The sequence below is a fragment of the Mytilus edulis genome, chromosome 10, assembly GCF_963676685.1.
Source record: "Mytilus edulis chromosome 10, xbMytEdul2.2, whole genome shotgun sequence".
Taxonomy (NCBI): domain Eukaryota; kingdom Metazoa; phylum Mollusca; class Bivalvia; order Mytilida; family Mytilidae; genus Mytilus; species Mytilus edulis.
Window position 1 is genome coordinate 52,818,403 of NC_092353.1, and position 24,847 is coordinate 52,843,249.

At 30.9% G+C, this 24,847-nt stretch overlaps 1 protein-coding gene across 1 annotated transcript; it reads right to left on the reverse strand.

Moving 5' to 3' along the window:
• Nucleotides 1-1,128: 1,128 nt before the first annotated feature.
• LOC139492828 (uncharacterized) lies at nt 1,129-16,038 on the reverse strand. Its single transcript, XM_071280980.1, has 6 exons — nt 15,415-16,038; nt 14,532-14,546; nt 14,131-14,145; nt 12,685-12,723; nt 1,892-2,099; nt 1,129-1,171 (listed from the first exon to the last, which is right to left on the reverse strand). Exons 1-6 carry the CDS (start codon nt 15,509-15,511, stop codon nt 1,129-1,131), a joined length of 417 nt encoding a protein of 138 aa, XP_071137081.1. The 5' UTR covers nt 15,512-16,038.
• Between the last annotated feature and the right edge of the window lie 8,809 nt (nt 16,039-24,847).

The window sequence follows — 24,847 nt, forward strand, 5'->3', positions numbered from 1 at the left end:
ATAAAAATGGATAAAGCAATAGGTCGACACGAAAATATCTAAACAAAGAAACTTTGAAATAAAAATACGACGCAGTATCGGACTTCATAATGATGAACGATTATAATTTACAAACTCATTGCTATCACAACTTGTCTATGTTTAATGACCCTCAAAAACAGTTGGTTGAATATTCAACATGATCAAATCGCAAGACGACGGGTGCCACATGTGGAGCCGGACATGCTTTCACTTCCGTAGCACATGAGATCATCCCCAGTCTTTGGTACGGTTCGGGTTGCTTAGTCTTTAGTTTTCTATGTTGTGTCTTGTGTACTATTATTTGTCCGTTTGTCTTTTTCTTTTTTAGCCATGACATTGTCAGTTTATTTTCGATCTATGAATTTGACTGTCCCGCTGATTTTTTTCACCCGCATTGTGTAGTACAATGTTTTATGAATTTACCTATCTCAGATCGATATTGTATGAGATTTAAAAATGATTGCAAATTTATAAATCTGTCCATCTTATGATTAAACTTTGTATCATGAGGCAAAATATATTATATTGTTTTTTGAACTAAGAAAATTTTCTTAAATCAAGAGCGCCATAAAGTAATGAAATCATGTTCTTACATGCGTATTTTCCAACTCTGTTTTATTTTAATAAAAAAAAAGGAAAACTCGGAGTTTCATTATTTTGATCGGATCAAACAAAACGACGTTTTTACATCCAAAATACTACCGTTAATGTAATTAAATATGAAGCAAAATAAATGTCTCTAGATATTAGAAGCATGCCAAACTCATGTCGCGCTTCTCTTGTTACAAAACGTGCCTTGTGGAGAAACTGGTAATAAAACTTGGGTCCATACAGAGGTTCACTGAAAAGTCGAAATGGTGGTTTAACAAATTAAATGAAAACAATACTTAACTGAGTTTGAACATATATTTCTGCATTGTGCGTTGTACATGTACACGTAGACAAGGATTGTCTCTTATATTTGTAGTTACATGTATATACAAACATAAATATTTCCCATTGTTTACAAATGTTTTTATTTAATTGATGCTCGAGTTCCCAACTCAATATCTAACTGGTTATAACAAGGCAAACAAGCTCCGCTTCATTGGGGAATGTTTATATCTATCAATCTAAAAGACTTGTGTTAAGGTATCTAAAATGCTCTTCCCTAAAAATACGAATAAATGAAAATCAATAGATTATTAATTTCCTTTACTATGTCTTTTACAAGTATAAGTATATGCTAAAGCTCGTTAAAACATATAGCAAAACTATTCTTCTATGTGTATAATTCTCATTTAGGGCAGATAATCCCTTCAAAACCATTTGAGGCCAACAAATACTAGGCAAAGGAATTAGTGTCTCGATATTTTGCGATTGTTAGAAATTTCAAACAAACTCAATAGATCCTAAAATAAATCATTAGATAGATATATCGTGATTGATTGATTTAACATTTGATACCTAATAAAATTGAAAAATTAAGGAAAATATAAATTAATAGACACACTACAATTCTGTACACTTATGAGAGGTGATTAAAAACAGTATGGTAATTTTGAGAGAAAGTTTAGAAAACTGAAATCTAGGAACAAAACACTTCATTCATGCATGTGAAAATCATATTTTCTCATTTTGTAATTTCAACAAACATACAAATTTTTCAAGAACTGTTATATGTACATGTATCTATCTGCTATTCCTGATACAACAAATGGCCCCGTATGAATTACTGGTAGGTAATAACAGTCTTTGCTAAACACATTTTTATTTCCATGTTGCAAATAAACGTTAACTCATCATAGAAACCAGAATTAAAATTTTAAATTTACGCCAAACCCGCGTTTCGTCTACAAAAGACGATAGTTTTGTGATAATAAATACTTACCACGTACCGACGCGAGTTTTACATGGTACTATATGCCAATGACCCAACAGTTTCATATCCATAGTGACATTTAACCTCAAATGAGTACTTTTTGCAATCTTTCGGTGGATCGTTATATCGTAAGCAGTAGTGATATTTCCGGGAACACGTATAGGTTTTGGGGATAGATCGAAATGTGAAAAAGTGATTGCACGTGTTGCTGGATCGCCTGAAATCACACAAGGATATGATGTTAAGTGGATGATTATTTGGATACAAATACACAAAACTGCTACATGATATAAAAAATTAAGGAAATCGACAAATAATTAGTAAAGGTAAGTCGCAAGCTTTTTTTGGCACACAATAACAATCAAAACCAAGGAGTAAACAAAGACTTACAAAACCAAAGGACATTAACATCAATAGTTATAAATAATAATTAAGAAACAACACGAGCTCCACTAAAAACTGGGAGTGAAATCAGGTGCTCCGGAAGGGTAAGCATTTCCTGCACCGTTAAGGCGACCGTGAAATTTCTTGAGTGATGACCTTAATTTGATTGATTCATAGCCCTGTCGTAGCAAGTTTTGAAAAAAGTAGTATTCCTCGTTCAACAAAATCAACGTACTTTGAGCTAGCTCTAGAGTAACGTGTCAATTGAGACACATATACTCCATAATATGCTGGTGCCGCTGGGATGTTGCTACACAGAAATGGAAAGTTGACTATAGGAAAATTAAAATCATCGCGTTTGTCATAACTTTTGGACAAAGTTGGGCAAATAATAACGGCAGCTTTAATGTTTAAAACTTTTTCTGGAACATTCGCCTGCTTCTGGAGCATTTTATTTCTCATTTGATACTATATTCACGATCGTGCTTTCCCTTCCTTGTTCCATTTATTAAAGATTGGTGTTCAGAAAACTATTATACAACTGTAACAATAAAGTATATCTTAAGAAATCCTGACCACATTTTTTCGCGAATGTGACATTATCAAAAGCAAACGATCATTGAAATTACGTACCATCACAGTACGAAAGGTTTCACATTTCCGAAACACCTCTAACTTCTTTTGAATTGTTTTTAAAAAAATGCATTTATTGAAATTACATCCAATAATGATTTACCTTGAACAATCCAGGGAAGTAAGACCCTGATTTCATAGTGTTCTATCGTCCAGGGATAAACGGTAGTCTCTTATATGCAGTAAATCTATTGGCTATGTTTAACACATACACTAAATTTATATTCATTGAACAGACAAAAAATGCGATCCTATAGTATAACATTCTACATTAGATCAAATATATATAAAAGTAAAATCAACAAAAATACTGCACTCCGAGAAAAATTCAAAACGGAAAGTCCCTAATCAAATGTCAAAATCAAAAGTTCAAGGACATCAAACGAATGAATAACAACTGTCATATTTCTGACTTAGTACAGGCATTTTCTTACATAGAAAATGGTGGTTTGAACCTGGTTTTATAGCTATATAAACCTCACTCTTGTATGACAGTCGCATCAAATTCCATTATAATGACAACGATGTGTGACCAAAACAGACAGACATACTAGGTAAAAATTTCAAAATAAGGTATAGTAGTCAACATTGTGATATAGTCTTAATCACTTTAAAACAATCAAATATCTAAACCGGAAACACAAAAAAGGCATACGGGAGTATATCGAATTTTACAACCTCATTCATAGTTTTTATTATACGGGGACCGAATTCTACCCCGCCATGCTCATGCATTAATTTATATTATACAGATATACATGTTTATAAGTTAAAATAGGAGTTTTTTTTCTTTGTTTGTAGTTTCCCGTCGAATTACACTGTTATAATTCGAGGCCCCTCAGTTGCTTCCCATGCTGTAACAGTTGATACTTAATGAAATATGTTTGAAATTGAAAAATTAAATAATACATATACATATATATATCAATATATTAAATATATATCAATATTTATCATAAACTTATAGAAAATAATGGTATTACATGTATATTGTACCCCAAAATTAAACTAATTCGTACATAAAAATTAAAATTATGATTATTCATTAAATTTGAAAAATTGATTTAGCCGTCTTATATGACTTTTGTTATCAACTGCTTCCGTTTTATTTCAAATTTCATTTCGACGTCATTCGTTAATTTTCAGAAAAAAACCACCTCAATGAGACGGTTTTTTTTGGCGTAAAAATAAGAAATTTCAATAAAATATTTTATTAGAAACGAGGAGTATATTCTATTAAAAAATGCAAAACAAATATTATAACAAATGCATTTTTTCAAAGTTTTAAAACATTTTTTTTGTCTGTATGTCTTTTTCTGAAGTATATGATAAAAAGAACATTTTATGTCATTTTTCATATCAGACCCCTTATCAGCCCATGGTCGGCTCTCGGGCTGATATCATGACCTAGGGCTGATGATGTTATAATCTATGTATATATAGAATAATACATGGCAAAATTCGTATCGCATGCTGTATCACCACGAGAAACCAATATTAGTCCCGAGGCCGAAGGTCCCGAGGGCTGATATTGGTCGAGTGGTGATACAGCATGCGATACGAATTTTGCCATGTATTATTCTACTTATCATATATTTTCATAGAATCAAATTTATGGGATATCCATTTTTTTGTTTTAAATCGTCTGAAATTATAAGTTAGCAAAGACCCAGTAGTGGACCTCAGCTGTTGTCTGCTCTATGGTCGAGTTGTTGTCTCTTTGACACATTCCCCATTACCATTCTCAATTCTATTATGATTGTCCTGTATTTTTCCAGCTTACTTCGTTTTTTTTTTATAGACATCCTTATTTGCTTAATATCCACATCGTAATGCCCCCTATAATCTTATTACATTCTCAATATATGTTGAAGGCCATGTATCAAAATGCATCCACTGACGATACTGTCCTATTATTTCAACTACAATTAACATTTATCAAATCAATATAAGATGTAGAAATGTTACAAGTTTTATTGTTTATTTGGCTATGATATCATTCATGATCATTTTAATTTGCTGAAGAGTTTAACAGCAAGACAAATATTTCTTGAAAAAATTGCTATCTACATGTATTCTAACCAAAATTTAAACCGTAAAAATTTGCATTTGTGTTTAATCCATCAGGTAATGAAAACGAACTTCACCATAATTATGACCAAATAAACAATAAAACTTCATATATTTCTATATCTTATTATGTCTTTTTTATATGTAAAAATCGTTCGGAAAGTTACTGGGTAATAATTTTTGGAAATGATAGGACATTTTTTTTTAATCGGAACTCATTTTTTTCCTATGCCAGGAAATACAGCAACTGAACGTCATATGTCAAACGTTGACGTCATTCGAATTGTGACGTCATGCCAGGTATGCGATACGCGTTTTGCCATGCGATACGGGGTATGCGATACGGGTTTAGCCATGCGATACGGGGTATGCGATACAGGGTAGGTGATACAGACTGGAAAAAGAACCTTTATTAGATATACAAAATTGCTGTACATGCTGTATTTTGTACTAAACATATGATAAATCAATATATCAATATGTTGTAGAGTCGTCACTAGTTGAGCCGTACTTATTATATGATTATTTCTGTAATAATTTCAGCTGATTTGTATTAATTCCATCTTAATGGCTTATATATCATAAACTGTGTTACGCACCAGATTAAAGCTGACGAGAAAAGGTAAAACTCGGCCACAGAATCCTTTATTATGTAAAGTCTAAGTAGTCGAGTAGTCTAGCGCGTCAGTCAAAATGTAACGCGATTTTGTGCTAAGATATAGCATGAGTTCGATTCTCTGACAGGGAATAAAAACAAATTAATAATGCAAATTTATAGATCTAACATGGTTGGGATATGATCTATACGAATTATATATATTAATAGACACTTTAAACATGCTAAAGGCATATTCATTATCTTTGATAATAATTGACATTTCATTTGTACTTTCAATATCTGCAATAAATTGTAATAGGTTACATGATCGACTTTGTTCATTCATTCATCAACTTCCTATATCTATTTATTTTCTTATAACTCAAACAGAAGGAAACGCATCAGAAGAACACAAGGGAACAACAAACACATTTGAACGAACATAAAAAAAAAACAAATGCCTTAAATTTTATTATATCCCTACATTAGCAAATATTCCATTTTACTATTCAGAATGGTTTTTGTTCTGATATGATATTTTTTCATAGTCATTGTATTCCTTGTATGATACGTTCTTCTATGATTGGGAAATCTTTATTATAAAACAGCTGTAAAACAATATCTGAGATTTTTTTTTATTTAACAAAAAAAGCATTTACCATTATTGTATTTACCCATCCAACACATTTTCCCTCTTTGAAGGCAATTGTTTTCACAACTATCAGGCTAATTTGAAATGCTTTCCCAGAGAACATATGTTTTCAATTATATTTCTCCATAGCTATTTGAATGAAATTTCGAATCATACTAAATATTACATTGTATTTCACACATGTCACAGTTTGAAACTTTTTTTAAGATGAACAGATATTGGTGTAATTTCAGCGATACTTCATTTTGGGATTACTAGCTTATTCCGTTTATCGTATATGTCATATATTTTTAACGTAATAGCCATTTTATGTGGTTATAGTTGTAGATTGACGTCTTTTAGCTTGTCCTTGAACGTTTTTGAAATATCCTCCTTCTCTTTACTTTATATGACAAAGTAATCATTTCAAAACTCTTCGATTCGAAAAGCAATTTGTCAAAGGAAGTTTCTTTGAATATTTACGTAAGCTCATTCTGTATCAATAACTAATACTCTGAATGAAATCTGCATACATGCCATCTTTCCCTTGTGATTATCCCTTTTTATTGATTTTATCACTTTGAAATTTATCTTTCGAAAAATATTGATCACATCAGCGTTTTAACCGAGTCAAATCCGATCCCGATACGAAAAGTATATGTCAATATATTTTTCGGTTGCAGACAGTTGTACCTTCTGTACACGCCTCCTTATAAAAAAAATAAATAATTCATCCAGTAGTTATTTTGTATCTCTGTCTTCCAGCTCAATTCCGCTATTTAGTTTGATTATATAATCAGTTAAACAATCAACATTTAGGTAAACACAACCACAATATTCAATTTATTAGATTTCAACCGCTCGAAACGGTCCAGAAACAACAAGGGCAGTCGCAAAAACAATTTGAATATTCCCGTTAAATTATCGAACTGTCTTGGATTAAACGACTTCAAACAGCTTACCCCCTGGGTCTAAATGACAATATACTTGGACAAGGGAATATATCTACTACTTCCTCTATTGATATCATGAATATTATTGATAAAAAACAACGAAATAATAGGTCTCATGGGAAACGTATCAATCGAAATCAACGAGTTAAACATCGTATAAATTATACAATTGATAATCTCCTATCTATATTTAAATATAATGGTAGGCATCAATTATTATGTAAACTGGGTCAAATACCCATTAGTAAATTACACGATATTTTCAAAGAGTGTGACACCATCTCATTCTTCAGCCCACTGTATGAATATTCTCGTATAATTACAGCTTTTTGCCACCATAGGCTGTTCCCGCGTATCGACAAACCTGAAGATCATTAACGTCATGTTTTGAAAATTAAATATATTAGCAGAGGTATTGATTTTATCAACTTATCTAGTATATTTAATGACTCTACCGTTCAAAACTTTATACCTCCCTATTTTGACAATATAGAACCACCTATAATTTCATACAGATACAAAAAATCCAGCAGAAGTTTAATTCTTAATTATACGTCAGTTACATTAGACGTGAATATAGATAGTAATACTCCCTTGACTTGAAACTGTGAATCGTCGAAGTTTAGATATGTTCCCTATGGCCATGTTATTACAGGGGACCTCAATATTGTCCAGGACAGAGAGGTTAAAGTCTTTTTGAAAAAAGGACCAAAATATCGTCCTCCATCTAAAATAGATTGGAAAGAGTGTCGTTAAGTCACCAAAGATGCTCTTTCCTCGTTTTGTAAAAAATGGTGTAAACGGGAAAAATCTGATAAAAAATCTCTTGATTCTTATTCAAATAAATGTATGAATGTGGTAGATAAGAGAATATCACATTTTGAAAATAATTTAGAAGTAAATAATAGAGTGCATAATACACCTATTTCCAGAATAAGAAATGAACTTCAAATACTTTCAAAGCGGTTTGTGTTTGTACCGGCCGACAAAGCAGCCAACAATGTTGTGGTGGTATGCCGTAAATACTACACGGACGTTCTTAAGAATGAAATTTTAAATTCATCTACATTCAAGTCCATCCGCTCCACAAAGAGCCATATAGTAAACAAGCATAGCACAACCACATCAAAGCTTAAGGCTTCTTCTGAACATTTGAAGGTCCCTACTATGTATTGGCTACCTAAACTACACAAAAAAAACATTTAAATATCGTTTCATCTCGGCCTCTAGTAAGTGTTCTACAACTAATCTTTCAGTGCTCTTAACTAGTTCATTAACTACTATTAAAGAGCTTATTATAAACTATTGTAATAAGATATATGAACATAGTGGTATAAACCATTTTTGGAGTGTAAAAAATTCTTTGGATGTTTTAGATAAATTACGTGCTTTTGATGGTCCTTTTGATTCTGTTAATAGTTTTGATTTTTCTACTCTTTACACTACACTTCCACACTATCTTATTAAACAAAAAGTTTTCCTATTTAATTAAATGGTTGTTTGGTAAAGCTAAATGTAGATATAGTTGCTGCAACTCATTTAAAGCCTTCTTCTCACGTGAGAAAGGGAAATATGCTAGATATACTTACTGGAGGTGTGATGAGATGATTGAAGCTGTTAATTTTCTCCTTGATAATGTTTATGTACGTTTCGGCAACAAAGTTTATCGACAGGTTGTAGGTATCCCCATGGACACTAATTGTGTCCCTTTAATAACAGACTTGTTTTTGTACTGTTACGAATCACAGTTTATGACTAAACTCAGTAAAGACCCGTCGAAATTGCATTTAATTGATAAATTCAACAACACTTACCGTTATCTTGATGATATTTTTTCGTTAAATAATCAAGAAATTTCTCAATATACTGCTGAAATTTACCCAAAGGAACTTACTTTAAATAATTCAAATTTATTCGGTAATAACTGTCCTTTCCTGGATTTAGATATTTCGGTTTAAAACGGGAAACTCCACACTAAAATTTACGACAAAAGAGACGATTTTTCACTCCCTATTGTTAATTTTTCATTTTTAGATCGTGATGTTCCTTTGGCACCAGCTTACGGTGTTTATATTTCACAACTTGTTCGCTATGCCCGTGTCTATTGTGTCGTTTTTGATTTTAACGAACGCAACCTATGTATTAATGGTAAATTATTAAACCAGGGATATCGTTACCATAAATTACTTAAAACTTTTACTACATTTTTCCATAGATATAAAGATTTGGTTTTGAACTTTGGTTGTACCTGTAGAAAACTTACTTCAAACGGGATAGCACATCTTCATTTTTACGGAAATGTTGTTAACAGTGCCCGGAAATTTAGAAATGATCCATGTAAACTTGTCGCTCCTTTAAATAAACTTATTCTAAAAGGTTACCTATTCAACACTGTTATAAGATCATTGAATATTGTTTTTATTGTTATAAATATTGATTTTATTATCAGTAAATTAAAAGCTAACTAAATATTACTAGTATGTTATATACATATACATATTCATGGATCTACAATCTGTCGATACCTGTAAATTGGCATTGCACAAGGTCATGTTTTTCTCTGGGTGTAAATGACGTCTTTACACTAAATCCATTGGATGTTGGATGTGTACGGATTGATAGTTTAGTCTTAGATGCATGAGTTTTTTATTAGTTGTCAGTGGCTTTGAACTAGCTGTCAGATAACTGCGAGTACTCTCAGATCTGTTCATTGCGTATTTTTGTGTCGGGATGTATAAGTACCCGGCCACATCCACTTGTATTTTTGTCCATCTGATGAGTTAAGCCTTTTTCAACTGATTTTTATTGTTCGTTCTTATGTTGTACTGTTATACCACTGTCCCAGGTTAGGAGGATGGTTGGGATCCCACTAACATGTTTAACCCCGCCACATTATTTATGTATGTGCCTGTCCCAAGTCAGGAGCCTGTAATTCAGTGGTTGTCGTTTGTTTATGTGTTACATACTTGTTTTTCGTTCATTTTTTTACATAAATAAGGCCGTTAGTTTTCTCGTTTGAATTGTTTTACACTGTCTTATCGGGGCCTATTATAGCTGACTATGCGGTATGGGCTTTGCTCATTGTTGAAGGCCGTACGGTGACCTATAGGTGTTAATGTCTGTGTCATTTTGGTCTTTTGTGGATAGTTGTCTCATTGGCAATCATACCACATCTTCTTTTTTTATAAGATAACTGATTTGTATAGATCATTCTTATGCTGTACAATCACACCACTGTCACAGGTAAGGGGGAAGGATGGGAATCCGTTTTTTTTTTGTTTAACCCCGCCTCATTCAGTATGTATGTGCCTGTCCAAAGTCATGAGCATGTAATTCAGTGCTTGCCGTTTGTTGCTGTGTTACATATTTGTTTTTCAGTCATTTCTTTATACATTTATTAGGCCGTTCATATTTCCGTTTAAATTGTTTTACAGATTGTGATAATATGCCTTTTTAAGCTGACTTTTCGGTTTGAGCTTTGTTCATTGTTGAAGGCCGTACTGTGTCCTATATCTGTTTATTTCTAAGTCATATGGAGTCTTGTTATATTTGCAAACTTACCACATCTTCTTTATTATATATAATAAACATCAACGCCATATCATTAAATATTAAACAAGATGATTAAGGGAAGTAATGTCTGGGCATATTAAAAGAATATATAATGAAATGAATTAAGTTTACGGATAAATGAACTTTTATAAACATGAAATCATTTACACATTATGCTCATGAACAAAAATTTAAAACATTCGACCATTATTCCAATATCTTTAAAATGTTAAATGTTAATCAAAATGTTTCAGATATATTGTATTCAAAATTTTCAACACTCTCTTAATCATAATCGAGTTTTGAAAATAATTCAGTGAACCTTTTTTGTTAGAGCATATTTCATAAATTAAAAATGTCACCTTTGCTTTCAAATTCAATATAATATAACTACCATTAAGATACAGGTAGCAATCCTTGAAAACCTTTAAAAAGGGAATTGATAAGATTTGACACACAATAAGCACTTAAATAATATCGAATTACCTCAGTACAGGTGTGTTTTACAGGTTATAAGAAACCCGTTTTCTTCTTTAACTTGTGAACTCAAAAGGCCTTGTGATTTAAATTTTATATGATGTTGTTTGTTTTTTAATTTATGATAATTAAGTTAAATTTTTATTTGATAATTCAGGATAATTAAGTTTTGTTTTCAAAAAATTCCATGCCAAACAAGAAGTACTTTAATATGGCTTTATTACCCTCAGTACAGGAATTGTTTTCAGGTGGTAAAATGATGTTTTTAAACAAGAATCAGACTTTAGTATCACCGAAGTCCATTTTGTATAGGAAAAGAGGAAGCATTCTGAAAATGTACGCACGATCAATAATTTCTGTGTCATTTTGGTCTCATGGGATCATGAAAACACGATTTCTTTAGAGTTGGTTTCTTTTATTTACTCGGGGACGTTATTGTGAAGACTCGTTTCATCATGAATGTTATTTTGATTTTGAAAAGAAGGTTGATTTTAGAATGACGCGAGATTTCTGTTAGCCAATCATAATAACGTAGTATAATTAAAACATACACGCACTGTAATTATTATTAACAGTTAAAATGACGAGAAAAAAAGTAGAAGTAATTTGGTCAATTATGGTTCAGACTGGCTGAAAATCAGTACAGTCCAGTTCAGATACAGGCCATTTCAGACTTTCCCTGGTTTTTAGTGATTGAAGTTGAACTGAGTAAAGTATATATATTCATATTGAATGTTTAACATCACCATTCTTTGATTAATTTAAAGGATAAAGGTTTATAACGGTCAAATCTAAACACACAACTTATCTGTCAAATAAAGGATGTCATGTCCAATTTATAATATATTTTCTACAGAAACTGTAAAATTTCAAAATCATAAACTGTTGTAATCTTGGTAACGAAATTCAAAACTTAAAATTTAAAAGTGATCAAACATTTGCCATATGTTACTTTCTTATAAAACAAAAATAACGTCGATACAGATACGGGCTAACGAACGAGTAAGGATACGAAAACACCGTAGGATGAGGCCAAATGAACATTGGAAAAATGTTTTGTTAAAAATATAATCGGACGATAAAAGATGACGGACATTAGGGTACGAAAAGAAAATTATTCTTGTGAAGAAAAAAGCAAACACAAGTGTCAACCAAATTCTACACAGAAAACCAAACACGAGTATTCAAAAAACGATACACAAATGCCGGAGGTAAGCTCGAGTTATTTTAATACGAATAAGAAATCATTCTGGTAGGTGACACACAACTTTAAATTCACAGAAACATAATATGAGTGATGTCAAGATCGCGTTAAATGATTATGGGAAAGATATACGTGGCCGTTTATGATTAAGATAGTCAATCATAATTTTATTCATATAGCTGTTGATGTTGTTTTATCAACCCCCCCCCCCCCCAAAAAAAAAAAAAGAAGAAAAGAAATGGTAACCTCACCATTAAGAACCAGTTTTAATTTAAAAGATTTATTTTAAAGTATACGTACTACAGTCTGTCCATTTCCAAATAGGACGATGGAAAAAAGCTACAAAAAAATAGTAATCAACAAATCAATGCAATCCGCTTTCTGTTGATAGTTTGAGCTTGTATGTATATTGAATTATGTCTTATCTATTATATACATGTCTTTTGATTAATTATTTGGCATTTTATACCAGGAATACATAGATATATTCTTAACTAATCAATTAGTTAGACACAAGGTCTTGGGCATTTAATAATCATCAGGTCAAAAAACCTAAATAATATAGAGAAAAACATGTATAAATAAAACAGACCTTCCTTTTTACGTAGTGTCGTGAATGCCATATTAATGAGAATAGGTGAATATCTAGCTCTCTGGAATTTATGAAATTTAGTGATACGGCATCATTGATATACTTAGTATTTGAAACGGACGAAATGGAGCGGATGCATTTTAATTTCTTCGAGAACGTCACGTTTTAATTTGGCTTTACATGATTATTACATAGTTCGCGACATAAAACGAGACACTAACATTTTTTGAATTTGGACTAGAAGACTTGTTGGAAAAGCAAGTTCTTTCATTCGTGCATATAACATTTGGGTATAGTTTCGCAAAGAAAATCATGTTGTGTAACTTTTGTTTTTCTTAGAAGCGTTTCAATTTTCGGGTTTAAGTTTTAACTGCATCTATCAGTAATATATCACTGTCTTATGTATGCGATATTTGGGTCCTTTGGCTAATACAAATTGGTCATGATAAAATGGGCCTTAATTAATGTGCAGTATTTTTGTTAATATTCGTTATTAACACTTGTTTTAGATTATCAATCGTGCACTTAAGGGGTTTGGGTAATGACAAACATCAATAAGATGTAGTGTTAATTTTGGTACACTCAGGTTTTATGTTATGTTTAAAGTTTTGCTGAAAATTTTCGGTAGAAGGATATATGAAAATCATTCTTGGTGAGTTAACATAAAACGTACATGAAAATAACATAAAATGACGAATTAAAAAAAGAAGGGGTCAATAGTAGTTTTAAATAAAAATTACTTAATCTATTCTGATGATAAACGTCAATGCCAAATAATACAGAATCATAAACATGCAATGAATTTTAACAATAAATGAACGAAAAGAAAATACCATTGGTATCATAAGTTAACGCATGCTATAGAAAAAGTTTGAAAACTGACAATTTTTTTGATGAATTGAATTTAAGTTTTTCCATTAAAATATTAACGGAAAAGAAACAAAGAAACTGTCAATGATTCCGCATCCCAACGGTATGAATAGTTACACTAGAAATGTTATTTAAGTGCAACAGATATTCCATCACCTTAGACATTGCTCCTGATTTAAATCGTTAAATTATGTTTTTAATGACATAACAAGATAACCAAAATTGTTTTACAACAACCAATGTATTGAAACAAGCAACTGAACTAAAACAATATATGTACTTACGAAATATTCCTGTCTCTGAAATGATATAAAAGTCTTAATCTAAATCCAATTAATTTTAAAAATAATTTGTCAAACTGTAGTTTTCATTATTTTTTTTCCAAAATATATTTATTAGTATGGTTTATCGGATTTTTTTGCACGCTGTAGGTTGTCCACAATTTTCAGATTTTGTACAGAAAATGTAAAGATTATAATATAATAAATGTATAGTTTTAAAAAAGAAGAAAAACAGAAAATGTATAGATTATGCATAGAAAATCTATAAATTATGCTTATAAAATCTATGGATTATGCATATAAAATGACCTTTTGTGAGATGACCAAATTACCAAAGCTGTTATTCCAAACCAGGGTATACGTATTCGAACAAGCAACTACATTAATACAATATATGTACTTACGATTTACTCCTGTCGCTGAAATGAGATAAAGATGTTGGATAAGGGTGTTGATCAAAATCCATAGCAATATTTAAATAATTTGTCAATTTATCAGATAACGCATTTTCAAAAAAAAAATTCAATTTATTATGTAAATATACAATGTCCAGTAATTTAGCCTGTGCACTGCCCTTTTTATGAAGAGTTGTTTTTTCATAATGAGCATAAAATTTACAAACAATAATAAAATCAATATTATGGTGTGCCAACATGCAGTATAATAGTAATTAACCATGTAGTATAAATCAACATGTAGTTATTTTACACTAAATTGCTTGGATATATACATTGTAATTAATTTGAAGCATATAACCATTGAAAACAACACTTGACAAATTTCATAGGTCCGAATCGCTTAATTGGATTTACCTCTATCTAGAACGCACGAAATCATAAATTTAAAAGACACAAATGTATCAGAATTTAAAAGTTGAAGAGATATATGAAAAAAGGATCCAGCAATAATATCAATCACATTTGCTTGAATGAGCTGAAATCTCTTGATTTATTTAAGTTAATAAACGAATATTGTAAGAAAGGTTTATGTCAGTTCTTACTACTGAGCTGGTGAAAAAAGATTAAAAAAAAAGATCGTTTACCAGCAACAGTACTGACACACTACTGTAAAAAGTTAGAACAACAATCGCGTCAGATGCGTTTTACAAGTATATAGACGCACTCTGCATTCCTTTCGGGTGTAAGACAAGTCGGCCCGGAGACAACTCGGACCGTCTTCAAAAAAGACTAATAGAATCGTCTAAGAATACAACTCTGTACCCGTTTAAAAACATGAAACAAATCGTTTGATATTTCAATAGAAAGAATATCGTATATAATGTGTTACCTGTGTCACATGTAGTACCAGTATATCCATATTCACAGGTACATTTATATCCATTATGACTTGCGTGACAGGAGCCGAATATACAAGGAGCTGACATGCAAGCTGTGGTATAAAGAACAGATGAACATGTATAATTGGGAGGTCTACCAATATCAGTAGTCAAAATGCACCCTTTTTGTAGGAATTATAAAGTTTAAGGCAAAATGGATTGGTCTTTTGTTTTAACTAAGCTTGTTTTTAAATTTTATCTCCTGGAATGTATATTGATTGAGTTTTTCTAGTCTATGATAAATATAGTTGAAATAAATAAGTCTTAATTTTTACTGTGGTCCTTTACTGTCACAATATCGTAGAATTTTGAATGTGGTGACCAATGGCATCAACGGCATAGCACTTGCAAAGACTTTTCTGTTCCAAGTAGCAGACGTGAAATTCCGAATTGTCTTTTTATAAGGTTTATTCTTTGTTCATGAGCTGTTTATTAATAATGGATATTTTGACTGTTTACCTAGTTTCACTTTCAACAATATTTTCTTATTGATAACTAACCATGTTTTACACATGCGTAGCACATCTTTAGTCGTGGATGGTTTGATTGAAGGTAGGTAAAAACTGTTTTAAAAGGAGTTGAATTATTGACTTTTAAGCCATTTACACATTATCGATTTGGTTAAGCTTTTTTTGGATAAAATTGAATTAATTTCACTGCTAACAAAATGCTTTAGCAATTTTGCTTTAATAATATTTTAAACAAAGAAGATCGTATTCAATTTTTTTAAGAAATATATATTGGTCTGTAAGTTTACTTTATTACAAAATTGTACCAGTTCAGCAATTCGAAAGAATCACCCAAACACCATCAAAATAAATAAAACATGCCATCTGATAGATACTTGTAAACCAATTATCATAAAAAAAACTTTCATTTTGATCCGAACAGCTCATGAAATATGAATTATTACTAGTGATTCATTTTCATTCTCATGTTGTCTAAACAATACTCTTTTATTGCAATGCATAAGTCTTAATATTTATCTAAGGTATTAGGCTTATAATTTGTTACGCCAAACACGCGATTCAGCAACATAAGACGCATCAGGGACGCTTATATCAAAATCCAATAAATATAAAGTTAAAAGGCATTATGAACCCAAATTCACTGTCTTTTCAAAATACAACTTTACCATAGTGATTGACAATATATATTTTCTGTGCTCATTCATATGATGAATATTTATTTATCTTTCAATAGGCAGAAAATTGTGTGATACATTATTTGAAGAAGAAAAAAAATTGCATTGTCTTGGTACTATACAATGTATTTGACTTCAAATATCATGTGTTGTAATTGGTGATCTATAGTTGCTTACATTTACGTCATATGGTCTTCTGAAGATTGTTTTCCCATGGGCAATTATATTTGATCTACGTATTATTTTCTAAATCAAAGCAGTTAGTGCTGTACCGTAAATGAATATGTCGCTTTTATAAAAAAAATAAGAAGAATGATGTGATTGCCAAAAAGACAACTTTCCAACAGAGACAAAATGACTTAGGCGTAAGTAGCTATCGTCATTTTATAAATATTAATACTCACGGTTTTTTGCTATACAAAAAGAGACAAATTATTCAAAAGTCATGTCAAAACCATCAACAGTTTGAATTTAAGTCTCAAATATTTGTTTTAGACATTATGGAATCTCTTAGTTCTAACTTGAGTATGGACTTGTAAGGCAGTTGAGTTCTGACTAGGAATAACATGTAAACGGGCGCAAACAGTTTAACAGAATTCGCTTTACCCGCCTTTCATCAGAACACAAAGCTTTCTGATGATTAAATCAAACTTCTCATTAGATATAAAAAGCTAAAGTGCCTTACGTTTGGTTCTATGTTTACGTGAGAATTGCATGTTTTTATGATTGTTAAGAGTAGATATTCGTTTACGCATTTTCCCATGATATCCTGGATACATTAAATAATCATATAACAAAATGAGCTAAAATGATTTCGATACTGATATAATGTGTATGTCTTTGACGATTTGACGATATTTATATAAGTTTCCACGATAATTATATATTTGATTACTCATGAAAAATATAACGCGACAACTTGAGGATTTCGTACATTAACAAAAACGAAGTCGAATAAATCAAATGGACACGGTCTGATATTCTTGATTGAAATCCCGTTTGAAATTGCATCAGTGTAATAACAAACGAAGAAAGCAGATTGGTTGACGTATGTGAGTTCATCTCAGTGCAAGTTGTGTACTACTGAACATTCGCTGTATTTGTAATGGATATATTTTGCATTGATCAATTAACTCATCAATTTTCAAAGTTGTAATTGTTAAATGTATCGTTGGCACGTTTTGCTCGTCAATAAACGATAACATAACTGTGAAGCACTTGTTTTAGTTATCGTTATATCATTTTAGTGAAAATTAATGCTTTATATATTATTAGTTTTGTTTGACCCTCTCTATCTTTCGCCTTTGTTTTGACGCAATTTAGATTCAACGCAAGATTGACAATATGACTAATGAAGCAGCTATATTCTAGTTTTTAACCTGAACAAGTAGATCCCGTATAGGCAGAATAACAGCTACAGTTGTATCCGTGTGGACTGTTGTAACAAAATCCGTGTTTACAGGGATTTGGGCTGCAATCTGTAGTTAACAAAATACACGTGGAATGTAATTTACCACGAAATCAGAAACAAATATGAGTAGTTTTTCAGGGGTTCTTTAATCGTTTAGAGCACCTTAATTAATCACAAATTTTGGTACGATATAGTTGCTTTTGTAAAAGTATATAAAAACTGTAAAATAATCTTAGATATGATTTTTTGTCAATTTTATATTCAAACCATAAGATTGCTATAAAACGAAATTAACATAAACATTGACTAATGGAACAAAGGTCGTGTAAAATTTGTTATACAAATGAGATTGAAGATGAATTAAATTTATACTAGTCTATCCGATTTCAGCTGATAAAGTTTTTACCATCATAGTATCAAAGTATCTGTAAGAAGGCAGTTACCTAGTATTTGAACTGATATTCAACTATGAAAAATCTTCCCATTTCCATTCTCAATTTAATCAAAGGTTATCACAAATACTGGTCGATTACAAAAACTATACTAACTAACTAAATATATATGTAAAATGTGTATGTGTGGTTTTGTTTAATATATGTTTATGTTTTAAAATCTGTAGTTGAAATAATAAATTTTGATCTTATAAATGTTCCAAGGTTTTCATGATGTAACACGAACACAAACCGTCGCATATCACAAGGTTATTCGGAAATTTAATATTTATATTATATTATTCATACACTCATCAAAGATGCCAGGTTTTAAACTTTTGTACGCGTTTCATCTACAAAATACTTAACTTGACGTTCAAATGCAAAAAGACAAAAAAAAAACAAAAAAACAAAGCAGTTATAGAGAATTGACGACAAAATACTCCGGCTAAAGTAATATATTTCTCCGGCATTAAAGATGTTAAAGTTGAAATATTCAAAATAACAGTAAATGTATTATTATGACCATATCAATGATATTTCAACAGACATCAAACGTATTATATACTTACAGTCTATAACTGTATACGAGAAAAAAAATATCATTAGATATAACAATAATTTAAGAAACTAGGTAAAAAAATCATACATACACATATAGTTGTGAAATGTAATGATACACATATATAATTTTTAAAAACTTAAATCTACTTTTTTTGACGCAAGTGAGAAGGATTATTTATATCTAAAAAAAACAGGGTTTAAGATACCGAATGGAAATAATTTTATAACTAATAATTTCCACACGTGCTAATAAATGAATCAATTTGTGAAAAAAACATTTAAAGAAAATATATAAATACGCATATCTTAAAAAATATATTTCATCTAACAAGTATTCCTAGAAAACAGATACACGTTCAAGCATTGTATATAATGATATAATAGAAATTGTTCAGATAAAAAATCAAATAAATCTCTTGGCATTACATAACTATTTACCTTTGTCGCATATAGATCCTGTAAAACCGGCATCGCACGAGCATTTATATCCCTGACGACTGCTTATACAAGTTCCATGCATGCATGGGTTTGGAGTGCAGTCTATGGAAACATAATTTTATAAATATCAATAGTAAATTATTGCTGGAAAAACCTGTCAAGTTAATATTCAAGAAAGCAGTAAATAATCATGTAAAGATGAGAGAAAGCAATAAAGGGTTTATCCCAAAGAAAGCTTTTAACTAAATTCAACAGGAAATTAACTGTTTTATACCAATGAATCTAATCAATTATAGCAAACGAAGATGGAAGAATTGTCTTGATATTAAAAACAAGAGGCTCATTGATGATAAGACACTACAAAAAAGAAATAAAAATAAACAGACTGCACTGGAATACAAAATTCTGATCTGATACAGACACATATAAGGGTTGTGGCCTTAATCTGTTTCGTCATGGTTAACTCATATTTTGCCCTTGCACAAAGTCACGCGTTACTCAGTCTTTTTTCAATTTCTATGTACAAATTTTGATGGATGTGTTATGATTTATATTTTTGTCTTTGAGAACATCATTTACTGTTTAATTGTAATTGTCGTTGAACAAGAATCCAGTAGTTATGAGTTCTCTTAATTTGACGCTTTACTTTTGATGTATTTATGTATTATGTATCACATATCCGCTAACCGATGATTTGAGGAATGATAAGTAGATAATTATGAATTGCTAGATTACTACGCTCTGTCTAGACACAAAAACTCTGATTTTTTTTATGAAATTGCAAAAAGAAAAATCACAAAAATAGACATAGTTGAAACAAAATGCCGTACTAGAATAAACTTTTCCGATGATGAACAAATCAAGTAAGATAATAATGCAAGGGTTATCAAAATAAAAAAAAAACACTGTTCGAATGTCTTGTGTCCGAATCGCACCTCCAGGTGCATATGCACAAGAAAATAAAGAAGATGTAAAAACAAAATGATTTAAGAGAAAGTGCTGTGGATTCATTATTAATCACGAAATACCAAGTTTGATAGATTTCTTGCAAATGTTCAACAAAATACATTATACCATATGCAAGTTTTTTTTAGCGAATCCACGCAATTCGTTTATAAAAAAAATTCGTAGGTTTCCTTCAAAACCGTAAATCGATATTCACGACAATAATAACATGAATGGTACCAAACGTAATACACCAGATGGTGGTCATTTTGACATTTAATGTCTTTTCAGTGATACTCAAGGCCAAACTGTTTGAATATAAAAAATATAATACAAATATTGAATAGCTTCAAACATAAACAGACGTAACGTATAACCAAATCCGGACAACAGATCAGTGCATGTATGCGGGAAATGTTTTTTTGAATAAATATTTACTAGGAACTCACGACAAAATCCACATGACCTTGGGCAGGTATCCTGAAGTTTCGTCTGCGAACAAACAAACGACTGGAATGTTTTGTTTAAACATGTCAGGGACTTATCAACACACAATGCATCTACAATAATACATGCTTCAAAATGAACAGACAGCAAGTGAAATGTATATTAAAACAGACAAAACAATCGAAAGATTATAGCCCTTATAGGTCGTTTCCGCTAGTAAACCTTTTGTTAAATTAACGATATAAAATGTTCTATTGGAAGAAAAAAAATCAGAAATAGAACATCGTTGGACTATGCTTACATTTTTTTCTTATGTAGGAATTGTGATTGGTTATTGGCAAGACAATAGAAAACAAATCAAATTTTGTCATCGTATTTAGATTTTAGAAATCCTTGTTGATTGCAGGTCTTGCATACATTCATATAATTCATTTAAAAAGAATTTCACACGAGGACAAGTGAGAACATATTATGTTGTAAAGACACCGGTTTATTGTTGAAGACTCTAATTTGACCTATATACAATGTAGGTCTTTTCAGTATGTGTTTGCTTGGTTGTGGCCTCCTTGGTGTTAACCTCACATTCTGTTTCATTTACATTCTTTAAACTGATTTCAGAAGAGCTTGTGAATCCAGTACACATTTTCGGGTGTCTTCAAGGTGCATAACCTCAGTCCTTTTGAATATACGGTAATAATGAGGGAACGGAATGCGGATATCAATTTAAAAAAAAACTAACACAAAATTAAGTAGTTTACCATGTCAATTTATCATTTATTACCTGAATTGGAATTAGAACATTTCGAATTGCATAAATCTGAACTACAGCAGGATGACAAACACTCAGTTCCTGGTCTAGATTGCAGTTGTTGACACTTAAATAGAAATGACAAAACATTAGTGTCGCATATCTTCAATGTAGCAATGTTCACTTCTGTGTTAAAAACTGTCAGTTTATTTTTCTATCTATGAGTTTGACTCTCTCTCTGGTATCGTTCGTCCCTCTTTCATATTAGTAGACACTTACAATGTCGACCAAGTGGCTAACTCTGTTGGGGGTTCAATAGGACATCTCTAATTTTTTTTCATTTTGATTGATATGTTACATGGTTGAAGACTATACTATTAGATCAGTTTTAATTCGTCGGAAGGGGACGATAAATGGTTGACCCATGTACAGAGATCCATATATTTTGCACGTTAAAGACATCCTTGTAGATTTCGAAAAGAGCAGGCTAATGCCGCTACAATGCAGCACTCGTACCCGCAAAGCTTCGAATGTTGATTCACACAATCATGCACACTCTTAATCTATTGTATCTGTTTGGATTGATCGCATAATGTTATTTTTTTTAATATAAAAGATCTATAAAAACGATGTATACACGTTGGGATGTGACAAACTATAAAACAAGGTTTAAACATTTTAAAATATTGAATGACCTTTAAATAAAACATTTTACACAAATATTACTATTAGTAAATATGATCCGTTATCTTCAGTGATACATTTGAAATTTAAAAGAAATCCTAGTATACAGATAGCGTATTCATACCACGTTTTTATGTCGGCATCCAGTCTTCCATGTAATGTTTGAAGTACTACTATTAACAACTTTCTCGATAAAACATTTCTGTAAATATTTGTTTGAAACTTTATATATAGCTAATAATTGTTTTATTGTGTGGCGGAAACAGAAAAAAATACACCACATCCTGTTTGAAAATCTAGATGGAGCACACAAAACAAAACAAAAATATGTAAAACATAAATATACATAAGAGATACTTTTCGATGTTCAAACCTTATCAAATCTATTACTGATCATTGACCAAAAAGAGTACTAAGTATATACATTTCATAAAGACTTAAAAAATAAAAACAACGCAGTAAAAATATATAGACAAGCAGACATTTCGTACCACCAACTGCGAATAAGCAACGTTCGGTAAACTTCGAGTCTGTAGAATGCCACGATGCTGATTTTTTATTTGCAATTTGGGAGTTTGTTGTCAGACACAAATACAACATAATCTGTATTTAATATATCAACAAATTTTAATATTTTTGAAAAGGTTAGAGATAGTCATATTGTATAGAAACGTGTTCATTGTTGAATACCATAGTTGTGTTAATCTTTCTACATCAATTTTAATGTATAGTTTGGTACACAACATAAACAGCTTACCTGGTCTTTGTCACATAATTCGATTGTGTTACATCCTACTGCATTTGAAGTATCACAATTCAAACAAACCATTTCATGTAAAAATCCTGTAATGTGTTGTTTGTGTAGTATTGATGCATTTATATCAATCTTTAATTTCATAAAACAATTGCTTTTTTCAATTTTTTATAACGAAAAGCAAATAAGATTTCAAATAGGTACTCATATCTTTACTAACAATGATTGAAATATGATTTGCATTACAAGGAATAAAACAAAAAACGCTGGCAGAAGATATATATCTTTGGCAGTTGAATTTATTTTTAGTATTGGCGGCGTTCAACTGAGGTGATCTGTTCCCATATGAATAAATTAATATTTTGCATATTGTTTTTGTTAAAACTAAATGTATGCTACAGTCATATTTTGAAGCAATTACATTCCAAAAATATTTCAAAAAAAAGTTTAAATACACACAGAGTATGACAACTTACATATTAATTTCTTAAAAACAAACGACACACACAGAAATAAGAAAATACACAGTCAAACATAAAATTACACAACGGGTAGACAAAAAGCATGCTGAGTTTAAAACCACCAAGAGTGCGTTTAAGTCAGGAATATGACAGTTGTTATCCGTTCGCAGGATTTGTTTGTAATGTTTGAACCTTTTATTTTGCCCTCTGATTAGCAGGAACGTCCGTTATTGAATTTTCCTTGGAGTTCTATTTTTTGTTATTTTACTTTTTCGTCGTATTCGGATAAGGTTGATTGTTGCCGTGCATAATGACCTTTATATGTATTGTGTACGAAAATAACACTCGTCACACTCAACGGTTTGTTCCAAGAGCAGTTTCTGGTTATAATTAATATAAATAACTAATAAATTATGCATGTCTGTTCCTTTATCGTAGATTGTGCTAGCTCTTTGTAAATGCTGAATTGATATTTGAAGTTTTGTCTACAGAAGTAGTATATAAAAAAATAAATCTCATTTATTACAGAATCATCTATAAAGACTCTTTAACGTATAAGCTGAATTTTACAGATATATACCTTATGCATATGCACATAGACATGTACATTTGATAGATATTGGAACAAATGCGACAGCTAGGAAAGAAGTTTTTTGTGTGTTTTGAGAGTCCTGTTAGCAAGTAAATTTTTAAACAGTAACAGGCTTCGAATGAAGATGTTTTAAACCGAAAAGTGAATATTCACATTCGTTATGACGGCCTTAATATTTTCGAGGGAATGACTTTTTTACTGAGAAATCTTTGGTGTATAGATTTTGTGGTAAGCAGCAACCGACTATCTATAAGGGAATCATAAAAAGAAATGCACGGTAGGAAATATTGTATCAACTTTGAAATATATGTTGTGAATTGTAGGTAAATAAACTCATCATAAATATCTGGATTGAAATTCAGTATGTGCATCTAACGCCCTTTCGAGTTCAAAAGACACATTTGTGTCGCTCGAATAAAACAAACCGTATGAATAACATGTTCTAATCATTGACAACTGAAATTGTTTTACATGGTCAGTTTCAACTCAAATTGTTTCCAATTTTACCTACATACAAACAATAATTTGATATTTTTTTGGTTGAAAAGGTTTACTTATACATGTTAAAGGGTGATGTGTCTTCACCATGTTCACAGCTATCTCAGTTCATTATGTAATATTACATTAGACAGTTTAGTATTCCTTAACTTACTAACGGGTTAATGCTTAAATCAATAGACATAAGATATGTGGTTTCAGTAGCATTGAGACAACTCTCCCTCCAAGTCACAATTTGCAAAATGTAAACAATCATAAGTCAAAACA